At 33.6% G+C, this 12,322-nt stretch overlaps 1 protein-coding gene across 1 annotated transcript; it reads right to left on the bottom strand.

Moving 5' to 3' along the window:
• Nucleotides 1-2,308: 2,308 nt before the first annotated feature.
• On the bottom strand, nucleotides 2,309-4,233 carry LOC125662035 (uncharacterized). Its single transcript, XM_056141169.1, has one exon. It carries the CDS (start codon nucleotides 3,944-3,946, stop codon nucleotides 2,864-2,866), a length of 1,083 nt encoding a protein of 360 aa, XP_055997144.1. The 5' UTR covers nucleotides 3,947-4,233; the 3' UTR covers nucleotides 2,309-2,863.
• Between the last annotated feature and the right edge of the window lie 8,089 nt (nucleotides 4,234-12,322).

Consider the following 12,322-nt stretch of genomic DNA (forward strand, 5'->3'; position numbering starts at 1 on the left):
ATGTTTAATGATTTATTTTTCTAAATGCTAGATATATGCATGCGGTGAATAGATAAAGTATGATTTATTTCAGACTGGAAGCATATGATAGAAATAAAGATTTTGGTAGAGAGAAGTTAGAGAGTGAAGAATATGTAATGAGTGTGCCTGATCATGACATATACAAAGATTTGAATGAAGATTGTGTGTGTGCAACTGTGAAGATGACGGCAGTAGAGTTTTTCCTTAGTCAAGAAAATAAAAGAATTGACACTATACCACAGAATTTATACTCGAACAGATTTCTAAAGTACATTCGTTTGGCAAACTTCAATAACTTTTTCTTCTTCAGAAGTGAGTGTCGTGCCCAAATGAAAAAGTCAGTGACTTATAAGATTGATGTGTGCATTGATCAAGATGGTTGTGTTGTAGAAACACAATGTGAGTGTGCTGCTGGTATGGGACCTAAAGCTCATTGTAAACATGTGTGTACTTTGCTGTTAGCAATATGCAAGTTTTCGTCTTCAAAAGAAATTGTAACTGAAGAAACATGTACTCAGAAAATTCAAACTTTTCATCAATGTAAGCCATTTTCTGGAAGCCCCATCAAGGCTCAAGATTTGCAACTTGCTAGACAAGACACCAATGCTTTTAATTTTGATCCCAGGCCTACTAAATTCAGAAAAAGCACAGGTTACAATGATTATTTTAGAAATACTTGTGTTAATTATGCTCCAATTAACCGCCTTCCTATTTCTCAGTTATTTACTCCAGCAAACCCATATGCAGTTGACCTTGACCATGATTATTCATTTGAAAAACTCTCTGACATTTGGCTTCGAGAACAAAATATTACAAATATAAGCAATGCAGAAATTTGTTCCTTAGAAAAACAAACTCTGGGTCAATCAAAAAATAAACTATGGCTCTCAGAAAGATGTAAAAGATTACATTCCTCAAAATTTGGTCGAATTTGCAAATGTACAGATAGGACAGATAAAGATAAACTGGCAAAATCTCTTACAATTGTTCATGATATCAAATCAGCTCCCATAATTCATGGCAAGAAGTACGAGTCTGTTGCTCTTCAGAAATATTTTGAGGTAACGGGTGAAGTCACCAGAAGTTGTGGAACTTTTGTTAGCAAAATCTGTCCATTTTTAGCAGCCAGTCCAGACTCTATTGTAGAACAAGATAAACTTGTAGAAGTTAAATGTCCTTTTTCTTCCAGAACTCAACTTGTTACAACACAAACAGTTCCTTATTTGAAAGTTATTAATGGTCAAACTACATTAGACCCAACACATGATTATTATTATCAAGTTCAGGGGCAGTTGTTTTGTTGTGAAAGGAAAAGATGTGATTTTGTTGTTTATACATTTCAAGATATCAGGATATTTCAAATTGAGAGGGATGAGGTTTTTATAGAACAGATGTTAGAAAAACTTGAACACTTTTTTCAGTCACATTTCAAGAATGCTGTTCTAGAGAAGTTTTACTTCAAGCAGTATAGCAATTTTACATTTTGATTTGAGAAGATTAGACAAAATAAAGTTTTATCATTGTTTGTTTATATCAATTTGAAGTATACTTTAATTGCCATTGTGATCTGTTTATTTTACCATGAGTCAATGTTGCATACATTATCAGAATTTTGTTTTTTCTTTTTGTATATATATTTCTTAGCATAGGCAATTGTAGGTACCCAAAGCTACCCTTATAGAATATATATATATATATATATATATATATATATATATATATATATAGTGTGTGTGAATCTTTTCTCTTATTTTGTACATTTTTGAATTGTGATGTTTATTTTATGAAGATGACGTTGTTGAATTGAAATTCGGAATATGCAGTTAAACCTACTTATCTTATGACTTAAATATATAGTTTAAATGAAATCCATATTTTTCTTGTCTCTCAGTTGATAACTTCAGAAATCTGAAAGTTTTGTATGTCGACCTGTGGAAAGCATCCAATAGTGATAAGGAGACTTTTTAAAACAAAGTTTCTGGATGAACTGTTGTGTAAGTCAGTAAAAAGGAACAGGCAGTAAGCAATAGAATATTTACTAATGGAATACCCTATGTACAAATTCCATGTACTGGATCAGATAAATCTACAATTAAAATCGATAGAACTAAAAATTTAAAATATCTGCTTCACTTTGGATAACAACTATCAAATACTTACTCAGAGAGTATTGATGGAAATATTACATTGGAAGAGAATGCATAAAATTCAAACTTTTCGTGTACAGTATCTAGAGGGCTGTAAAATACTTACTCACAAAATACAAAAGTTCCGTGTTAAAAAAAAATAACAAACAAGTACTATATCAAAACAATGATACTTCTCAAAGGTTAGTATTTCCCACATAGGTACACTAGTAGTAGTCAACTGACTGACAGACATTGTGGTTACTGTAAAGTGTCGCTTGTTGTAATCTTAGTTGAGATTTGACTCAGCTGATGTATATATGATGCAAAATTTGTATATGAATTTGGCAGTTATTTGACAATAATGAAAACAGTGTTTAAAGGTGCTATGCAGTGAATGCACCCTGATGCAAAGCTTTCCAGTCTGACACTGGAAATGAATGCAATAGCTGCCAAATTCATATCAAGTTTTGAAACCTGTTTAGTTTTGAATTTTGCAAGGGTAAGAAACACATGAAATGAGAACTGAATTGGGAATACCTAGGCAAGTCCTTAAAAAATTGTTAATTAAATTGCAATAATGTATAGATGTTGGGGAATTATTTCCAGACATAAATTACGAAGGGCTGTTCCACGATTTGACGAAGGCATCAGTCCAAATATCAGCTGAGTGGAATCTCAACTGAGATTACCAGTGAACTTGTTGGTACATGTTCTTAAGCATTTTTTGGAATAATACACTGCCTGAAATTACAAAGCATGAAACAATTGAATATGATTTCAAAGGCAAGTTTTGTTTCAGTTGTATTTAGAGGTTGAGTAAGAATTTTGTAAGTCTTTGCCAAACCAATAATTCGTTCAATATGTACACGTTTACTTGAAATTTTGCGGTCTCTTTGAATAGTTTTCCCACACATTCTGTTTCTGTTCTTAAAAAAAGTAGGCATATTTACAGTAACATCATAGGGTGCAAAAAGGTCTTGAACATTAAACCCTTTGTCAGCCATTATGCTGTCCCCCTTGTCACATAATGTTGTAAGTCTTGATCTTTCAACTATTTGCCTATCAGAAGTTGAACCCCCATATGCTGGGGAAAGGTAAGAAACTAAACCACCCGGTGTTGCTCCAGCTAAAACTTTAACTGTGTTTCTATTTTTATAGGTGGAAAAGGTGCTCTGCTGTGCTCTGGGTGGTTTTGGCTTCATCACAGGACATTCAGTCCCATCGATGATCACCCTAGTAGTAGGAAACTGCCTGTTGAAGTCAGTTGGTGTATAATACCTGACGAGATCTCTCTCTGGCCACAAGTCAACTTCTCTCCACTGGTGAAACATAAAATTCACCCATGTAATCCAGATATTGGATACAGAGGACTCTGAAATGCTAAAAAGCCTACTCAGTTCAAAGTTAATCTTATGCTGTCTAAGCTTGATCAGTGTTAAAAAAAACTGATCAGGAACACTCACATTATCAACCTGAGAATATAGATAATTAAGATTGTATGCAGCTTCACCAAGTGTCCACAGGACAAATAAAAAATCTTGATATGAAGAAAGACCAGTATAAAACATAATACCAGCATTGTCATTGACAAAGTTTTCAATACTAAAAATGGGTCTTTGTGGCGTCTGTGTGCTGGAGTTCACCGGAAATGATGGGGGGAAATTGGAGTTACTTGGTGCAAAAGAGGAGAGTAGTGCATTAGGATGAACATCTGTCTCAATGGTGACTTCACTCTCCACATTACACACAGAATCTTCATTTGGAAGGAAAGATGCACCATCAGCTTCACCGCCCATGTCCTCAACTGCTGTGCCAGTGTTGATGTACCCCCTTCCAGACCTCAATGTGCCATCTTCAGATTCTTTGAATGACTGCTTACATTGTCGCCATGGAAAGATACTTGGGACAGCATGGTCTTTTAGCTGTTTCTTTCTTGGTGTAGTGCCTATTATAGGGATGGAAATCTTAACAATTCTGAAGTTTAAGCATTAAATGTACATTCAATTGATATTGTTTATAGTAGTGTTCTTGATCATAGTTTACTTTATAATATCTGAATCTACAATTAAAATGAAAATTACAACTTGAATTGGATGAATTTTATTGATAAGGAACACTTTGGTGGAGGCACAGGGCAGTATATCCTCCTTTAGCACCAGCAACAGCAAACTACACTAACATAGAATTTGTTTTAACACAAGAAATCCAACAATTAAGAAAAGCAGAAAATAATTTTGACAAAAAGTAAACAAAAACTCAATATATTTCATTATGCAATTTGTGAACATTTGAGGTGGCGAGGTTCAAACTTGAATATTTATTGTTTTTATATGTAATACATGTTATAAAATTATTCAGATAAGTTAATGTAGTTTGCAATAGTAAGCCCTGGGTGGGAATCGAACCCACATACCAAAGTGTGAACATTTTATGTTGCAGTATAAAACCAGTAGAAAAACTTTTTTCAGTGTGCGAAATCAACGGTAGACAAAATCTACTTGAATTACCCCCCACCCCACCCCACAGTCTGTTGTAGCGAGACGAGTATTTTGAACTAATATGTTTATAGAGAGAATTAATGCAGTTTTAAGACATTTACACATTTTGGGCATTCTGTAGTTCAATTTTATTTCCCTATTAGTACTACTTGCACAAATTAGACACTAGATATTATCACCAAGAAATAAACAGTATTGTAAATGACCTATGCATATTCAATATTAAGTGATAAAGTCTGTTGCAAAACAAAAGCGAATACAAATAATGAGTACAATTAGAACTTGATACTTCTATGTTAGCCTATAATAATCAGTTGGGCCTATAAAATTTGAAATTGTGGTAGATTCTTCAAAAGCAAGTTTCGCACACTGATACTCAAATAGTAGTTGGACATCATTTCATCTTATTAAATGTAAAAATAGAATTAATGAATTAACTCCCTGGTTTCCTTGTGAGCTGTTGAAGGGTGTTGCAAAGTTTGTCCCATCTTGTAGTAGACTCGTACCTTGGACATCCATGACTAAACAAGTGTAGAATATGTCATCATAGCAATGTTATGGATTATTTAACTACTTCAGTAATGCATTGATATGATTTAATTGACAGGGACAGATACACGATTACACGTTCCTGGTACTACAGCTTTACTATAGTATCGTTCGATGTATATTGCGTAATTTGCAAATTAACAAAATAACAAATAAAAAGAAAACATTGGTAATATTAAAGAAACAGACTTTAAAACAACTGCGATGTTACCGTGAGTTGTTTCCTTGATATAGTCGGTACTTTCGAAATGTTGAAAGCACACAACACTGGAAGGTGAAGGTTGCCACAACTTTCCTGGCTTCTGATCACGCTTAATAGCAATAATCCAGAGCTTCCGAAGGGCATCGTCTTTTGGAAAACGATGTCCTCCCCTGTTTGCGCACCCAGGCACACAACAACATGACGAGGGCATGCTACAATACTTTAACTGTATGAAATGTTTACGTATTCGTTTGCTTTGCTAATGGAATCTATTCTGAGCTAGGACCCCATCGGTAAAGGCGCCACCTACTTCCGCCGCAAGGGAAACAACTGCAAAAATGAATGCCATTATCGGAGTTTCGGACTATCGGACCGTCGGACTACCGTACCGTCGGACTATCAGATTGTCGGACTATCGGACCGTCGGACTACTGGACCGTCGGACTATTGGGCCGTCGAACTATCGGACCGTCGGACTATTGGGCCGTCGGACTATCGGACCGTCGGAATACTGGGCGGTCACCGTGAAGGTTACCACACATCAATGAAATTCTCTTCCCTGTTGATGTGGTCTTTCAGGTTGACTGATACATTTTTAAGCTGTCCATCGGATAGGATCAAGCCTTGTTAGAGGAAGCTGGTGTCTGAGAAAGTTGAAAGAAGGGAGACGTTTAACCTCTTATTTTGTCTCTAAGTGCTGAGGTGTGAGTACTTCCAATAATGGAAAAAATTAAATAGTATACCATATTATATTAATGCAATTCGGTAAGATATAAATGAAAGGTGAAGATAACGAACAGTGATAACTCTCATGATTCCTATAAACAATACAAAATAGAGAATTAGGCAAACACGGACCCCTGGACACACCAGACGTGGGAACAGGTGCCTAGGAAGAGTAAGCATCCCCTGTCGACTGGTCACATCCGCCGTGGACCCTCTATCGTGATCGGGTAAACGGAACTATCTGCAGTCAAAACTAGATGCTGTCATGAGACAGTAATATACGCACGTAAGTGTTTGCCTTTAAATATACTCTCCGTCCAAATGGCGGATCCAGAGGGGAATCCGGGGATTGGCACCCCCTCCCTTTCTGTGGGACATCTTTGTAGTTTTTTTATATATATATATATATATATATATGATACTGCTAATATTTGTAGGCAATTATTTTTAATGTACAAGTTAAATAAAAGATTAACTAGCACTGGATGATACACGTATATTTATTTTTATCAATTCATTTTTTTTTTATTTCTGGAACACCCCCCCCCCTTTATATCGCTGAATCCTATAATGTTTAACTAGCAAAGAAGCCACAGTGTGATTTGGCTACGTCATTGCATCCTCAGTTCCAACAGGGGATGGAGAAGTTGACTCAGTAATTTGACAACTCCGCCTAACGCTATTAAAACAAAGTACGTACTTAAAGCCAAACCTCGATATACCAAATCTTCAAAACACGACTGAATTCATTGTTTAAACTTACATTTTCACTACATACCGTTTCAACTGCCTAACAGAGAGAGAGAGAGAGAGAGAGAGAGAGAGAGAGAGAGAGAGAAAGTTCAAACGAAAGAAATTGCCGTTGTCAATAAAAGCGACGAGGCTTATATTACTTCGCATTGCGATGGTTATAAAGGGCAAGTGACTGTAATCGCAAATGAAAGTTCCTAGCAGAAACAACACATAAGACATGGGCGGATCCAGAAGGGGGAGGGTCCAGGGCGTCCTGATCCCCCTCCCCTTTGGAGAACCAAACAATTTAAGATTTCTTCAATTTTAACGAGACTTTGAGTCCAAATGATATGAAAGGTAGATACTTACATGTTTTTGTACTACCAATTGCTTCATTCAAATTTATCAACACCAGTATAATTATCATTTAATTCTAGGATAAATAAGACGACACACTGATAAAATATTTACGATATTTTCCTCAGATGCAAGTATCGCTTTTAAAAAGAATTCTTAAAAAGTATATGTAACATGAAAATTTTTGTTTAAGAAATAGAGAATTTGAAAGTGAAAAGGAAGTGCCAGGAAATGTTCAGAATGCATGACAGAATGCAGGAGTTGCACCATATAGCCTACAGCTTCTGGGGGCCTAGGCCGCCCCCAGCCTACTGGGAGTAACTCTCTCTCTCTCTCTCTCTCTCTCTCTCTCTCTCTCTCTCTCATTTCTTTGCGATATTAGACATAGAGAGCGGATGGATGTTGTGAAAAGTATCTAAAAGATCAAGTGCCGACCCTCCCCACCCCACTTCAAAAATTCCTGCATCCGTTTCTGTAAGATCTACTTCACAAGCTCATATTACAGAGATCGAATGGTACCCTAATTTGGTATCCAGGTTTTCTGCAATTCGTTCCCAAGGAGCACGAACCTTTTTCAAAACATTTTTTTTAATGGTTTATTGGGGGTTTGATAAAACATTTTTTCAAAACGTTCTAAAAATGTTTTTAAAACATTTCGTCTTTTTGTAAATTGTGTTAAAAACGTGTAAAAAGCATTTTTATTTTTATTCTTGAAAAGGTTTTCTAATCTGTTTAATGAATTGTTTCAGAAATATTTTTTAAGCGTTTCATTAAACAGTTTTTCAGTCCCTGATTAAAACGTTTTTTTTCAAACGTTTTAAGAATGTTATGTTGACATTTCTGATAATCATTTTAGAAAATGTTGATATGACATTTTCTTAAAACAGTCTAAGTACGTTTTCAAAAAGTGTCATTAAAATGATATTTTAAATATCTTTATTGAACATTTCAAAAACGTTTTTCAAATGTTTCTGAAAAAAAATGTATGAAAATATTTATACAACGTTTTACTAAATAGATTAAAAACTATTTCATTGCATGTTACAAAAATGTTTTATGGAAACCCTTTAGAATTTCATAACAAATACTTTTGAACAATTTCAGACATCTGTTTTTTATTTATTTTACAATTTTTATATTTTTTTCAATTGAAACAGATAAACATCTACTTTGATGTGTGGAAAGACTAAGAGTGCAGTTTTGTAACAACTCATTTCATAATTACTGAGACATATAATTAAATTATTACACATGTCTCTGATAAATATAAAATACTTAATTCTGATATGTCAGATCATTCTTGAAAAATATTAATATAGAGTAGTTGGGCAACAGTTTTTAATTGACGATATGAATTTGAATAAAAAATGGTTGAAGTAAAAGAAGTCTTTTTTTTCTCAATTGAAGACCATTTAAAATTATCAACATTATAATGTGTATCATTAGCTTTTTTTTTTTAATTTTAAATTCTAAAAGGGATTTTTTTAAGTCAACTTATTTTTAGTGACATTGATTTTTTAGGATATTTTTATCAAGTTATAATTTGTTTTAAGTAGAAACTACTTGAAGTCATGATCATATGTGATTTTGAAGAATCTGTTGATGTGACAATTGTTTGCATTTTTATAGATGATAACAAAGTTATATCATGGAAGTACTAAACAAAATATAATGCACAAACTTCCTATTACCACAGTGCCTATTATACATAACTTAAACCAACTGGCATCTCATAAAGCTATGTTAATTGAATTTATTATATACTTTCAATTTCATCTCTTCTTTTTTCTTTAAACGTTTGCGGGCATATATCACACGATATATGCCCGGAAACATTCCGGCCCGCAAACATTACGTCACAATCAAATTTCTACGCCGTTAATTTTCAAATTTTTCGTGTTTTTCATCTTTTACTCAGTTAAACCGATAAAGTTAATTGTTGTTAAAAATAAAATTATTGTTAGTTTCTAAATGAAATTGAAAGTATATAATAAAAAGGTTATACACTTTGTATGGGAAATATGACGACCTCGTTTTTTGTCGCGAACGGACCTCGCAAGCTCGGTCCGTCTACGCGCCAAAAAACTCGGTCGTCATATTTTCCCATACAAAGTCTATAACCTATAACTATTTACTGATATACTTTGCCTCATGGTGTCATCCCCATAGCAACGACAAGATGTGGACATGCCACATGCTGTGTTTTAATCTAAGGCTTGGTCAGAACAGATTTTTATCAGTAAATACAGTCTCATATTACAAGCCAGAATCTGTGCGTGTGCATTTTTAGTGGAAAGAAACAAAGAGAAACAGTGAAAACATCTTCAAAATGTAAGTATACTTGTATATAAAATATTAAAGAAAAGAATCGCTTTATAATTTATAAGTTTTATTGAAAAATATATTTATGACTAATTAAAAAATAAGTCATATTGTATTGTACTTCTGTAATCAGTTGATTTTCACTCTGGGGATTTTCACCTCAGTTCATGACTCAATTTGAATATTAAATCGGAAAGTTTTATATTGCTGAAACTTGCTTCTGCATTTTATAGTTGTTCCTCGAGTTGTTCATTTTATTGGTAGAGATCGTATCAGGTATAGAATGTGTTATTTTTACTTACCAGAGACATTAATATACAATATATCAATGTCTCTGTATTAACTGAACTAATCAAATGTCATTATAAAGTAAAATAATTTGTAACGAATAAAAAATTTATGGCTTTCGTAGCAACAGGTACACATTTATTAATCTTCAATTACTCCATCGATAATTCGTCAATTTCAAAAAAGCATTGCAAGACCGGAACTGGTCCGTCATATGTTCAGAATATTATTATTTCATTGCGATTAGCTCCCTTTTCTCGCTAAATATCTCTTCCGGTGTAGCGGTGACCACGGTCGCTGGTGCTCAGGGTCGCTCTAAATATAGCGGTAGCCCTGCTGTTCGACGCTCGCATAATTCGACCCATAGGTAATTGTAAACATTTTATATGGTTGTAATCAGCAATTAGTGTGAAGTTTGGTGATGAAAAAAAAACCAAAAGACAATAAAACAATTGGTATTATTGAATTATTTTGTTTTAAAAACCAGAAAATGCTTTGGTTTTTAATTCTACATCTGAAATTGTGATCGGCATATGAACTTCATTTATGCACATATTTTAATAAGAAGACGTGCATTTTAACTAATATATTAAATTATATAACTAGTGCAGCTCCTTTAGCAAAAATATCAACAGAAACTTACTAATAATTATTCATTTTACATGCAAGAATCATCGAGATCGGCATCCCACCAATGTCGTCCTGTACTCGAGCGATCGAGTCTCGACTGATTTATATCATTATGATTATGATAACAATACCTTGAAAGTAAGACAGTGGTTTAAAAAGAAAAAGTAAATAATATTGTTTTTATTGTCTATGATTTAATTGCTAGTATGAATAAATGCGAATCATGATCACACTGTACCAGTTTAATTCAAAACAAAGTTGTGACTCGAATTTCCTCTATTGTGTTTTTTAATATCGAAAAGCCATCAGCTATGTCAATGAAATATTTTTATGTAGATGTTGAAATGCTTAGGTATTTAGTTTTAATTTTTTGCGCAATTACTTATGAATTATGAATTTAAAGCAGATTTTCGACATAGTTTGTGGTCAGAATAATCCAAGCCCCATGACTAATTTTCATTTGTAATTAAATGAGCACAAAGCACAACTATCCAATCCAATAAACTTATCATGGTTATGTAACACTAACCTGACTAAGAAGATAGGTGCCTGTTTTTGACCGACTCAGGTTTACATTTCTAGGTAAACATCATATCTATAGATATATCTAGTGTTTTTCAATGATGATATCAGACATTCAGTATTTGAAAAGTGGATAATTTATGTTGAATTAATGTTAAGAATGGAGATGTGGAGTTCATATCCCATTAAAATAATTTACTTCACGTAGTTCAAAGCACGTGAAATTAGTTTAAATTCATTTCTTTGAAAACATGCCAGAAGAAAATTTATACTGTTCGTTATCTTCACCTTGCATACTAATGCAATAATCAATTATCTTTGGAATGAAAATATGAATTATTTACCCTGTGAAAAACGAATAGAGAACATCCTATATATTGGACATTCTCGAGCATACAGTAAAAATGTGCATAATCATTTGCATGAAATTTCTATATGGTAGAGCCTTGATATTTAGGGGTCAAAGGGCAAGTATTATGACATCATTTACTGATCCTTTTAATTCTTTCTGCATTGAATTTGTCAATTCTCCAAAACATCCCAATTTCCCTCATTGTGATACATTTTAATCTGTGATCCATTTCAATCAGTCTGTTGATTTTTTTGTTGGATTTGAATTATACATTTTTTTCGAAGTAATCTGTAGAGTAGCATAATTTCATGTGAATTTGCAGTTTTTGAGCTACGTCTGTTCTTTAATAACATCAGGTTGCACTCAAATACAGTGGCAAATCTATACCTTACTGTGGGGTTTGGGGGGAGGTTAGCCCATTTAAAAAGAATGATTTAAAATGGTGCATTTTAATGCATTTCTTCCCTTCATTTGTAGTCACCACATCTTTTATATGTTTGGATGTGGTAAAACAGAAAAGAAATATGCTGGTGTGACGTGTTGTCAGTATATTTTTCTGAATTAAAGTTAAAGTAACAGAAAAGCAGTTTTCGAAATTCGTTTAAAACTTAGTACAGACTGGGTTTATGCCAAAACTAGATGACATAGACCTCATCGAATTGGCATAGACCGCAACATTGAAAAAAATAACACAAATTTAAAACATTTTTATTGACTTTTAAAGTACTTATAAAGCATATTTTCTTTCCATTTCCAAAAAGGTGTTCTCTTTTCCTCATAACGTTTATCAGACGTTGACTTGTGGGATAACTCAATTGCTTTAAACTAAGAAAATTAACATACACATTTTGTTATATCCCAATTACAATTGTTATAGACCAGTGCCATTTGACATGGACTCGGTCTATGGTTAACACTAAGAAACATCCTAAAGGTCAGTTATAAAACAGCATCACGCATATTTGTAATATATCAACAAGTAATTTTGAAACAG

Source organism: Ostrea edulis, chromosome 6 (assembly GCF_947568905.1).
Source record: "Ostrea edulis chromosome 6, xbOstEdul1.1, whole genome shotgun sequence".
Lineage (NCBI taxonomy): Eukaryota > Metazoa > Mollusca > Bivalvia > Ostreida > Ostreidae > Ostrea > Ostrea edulis.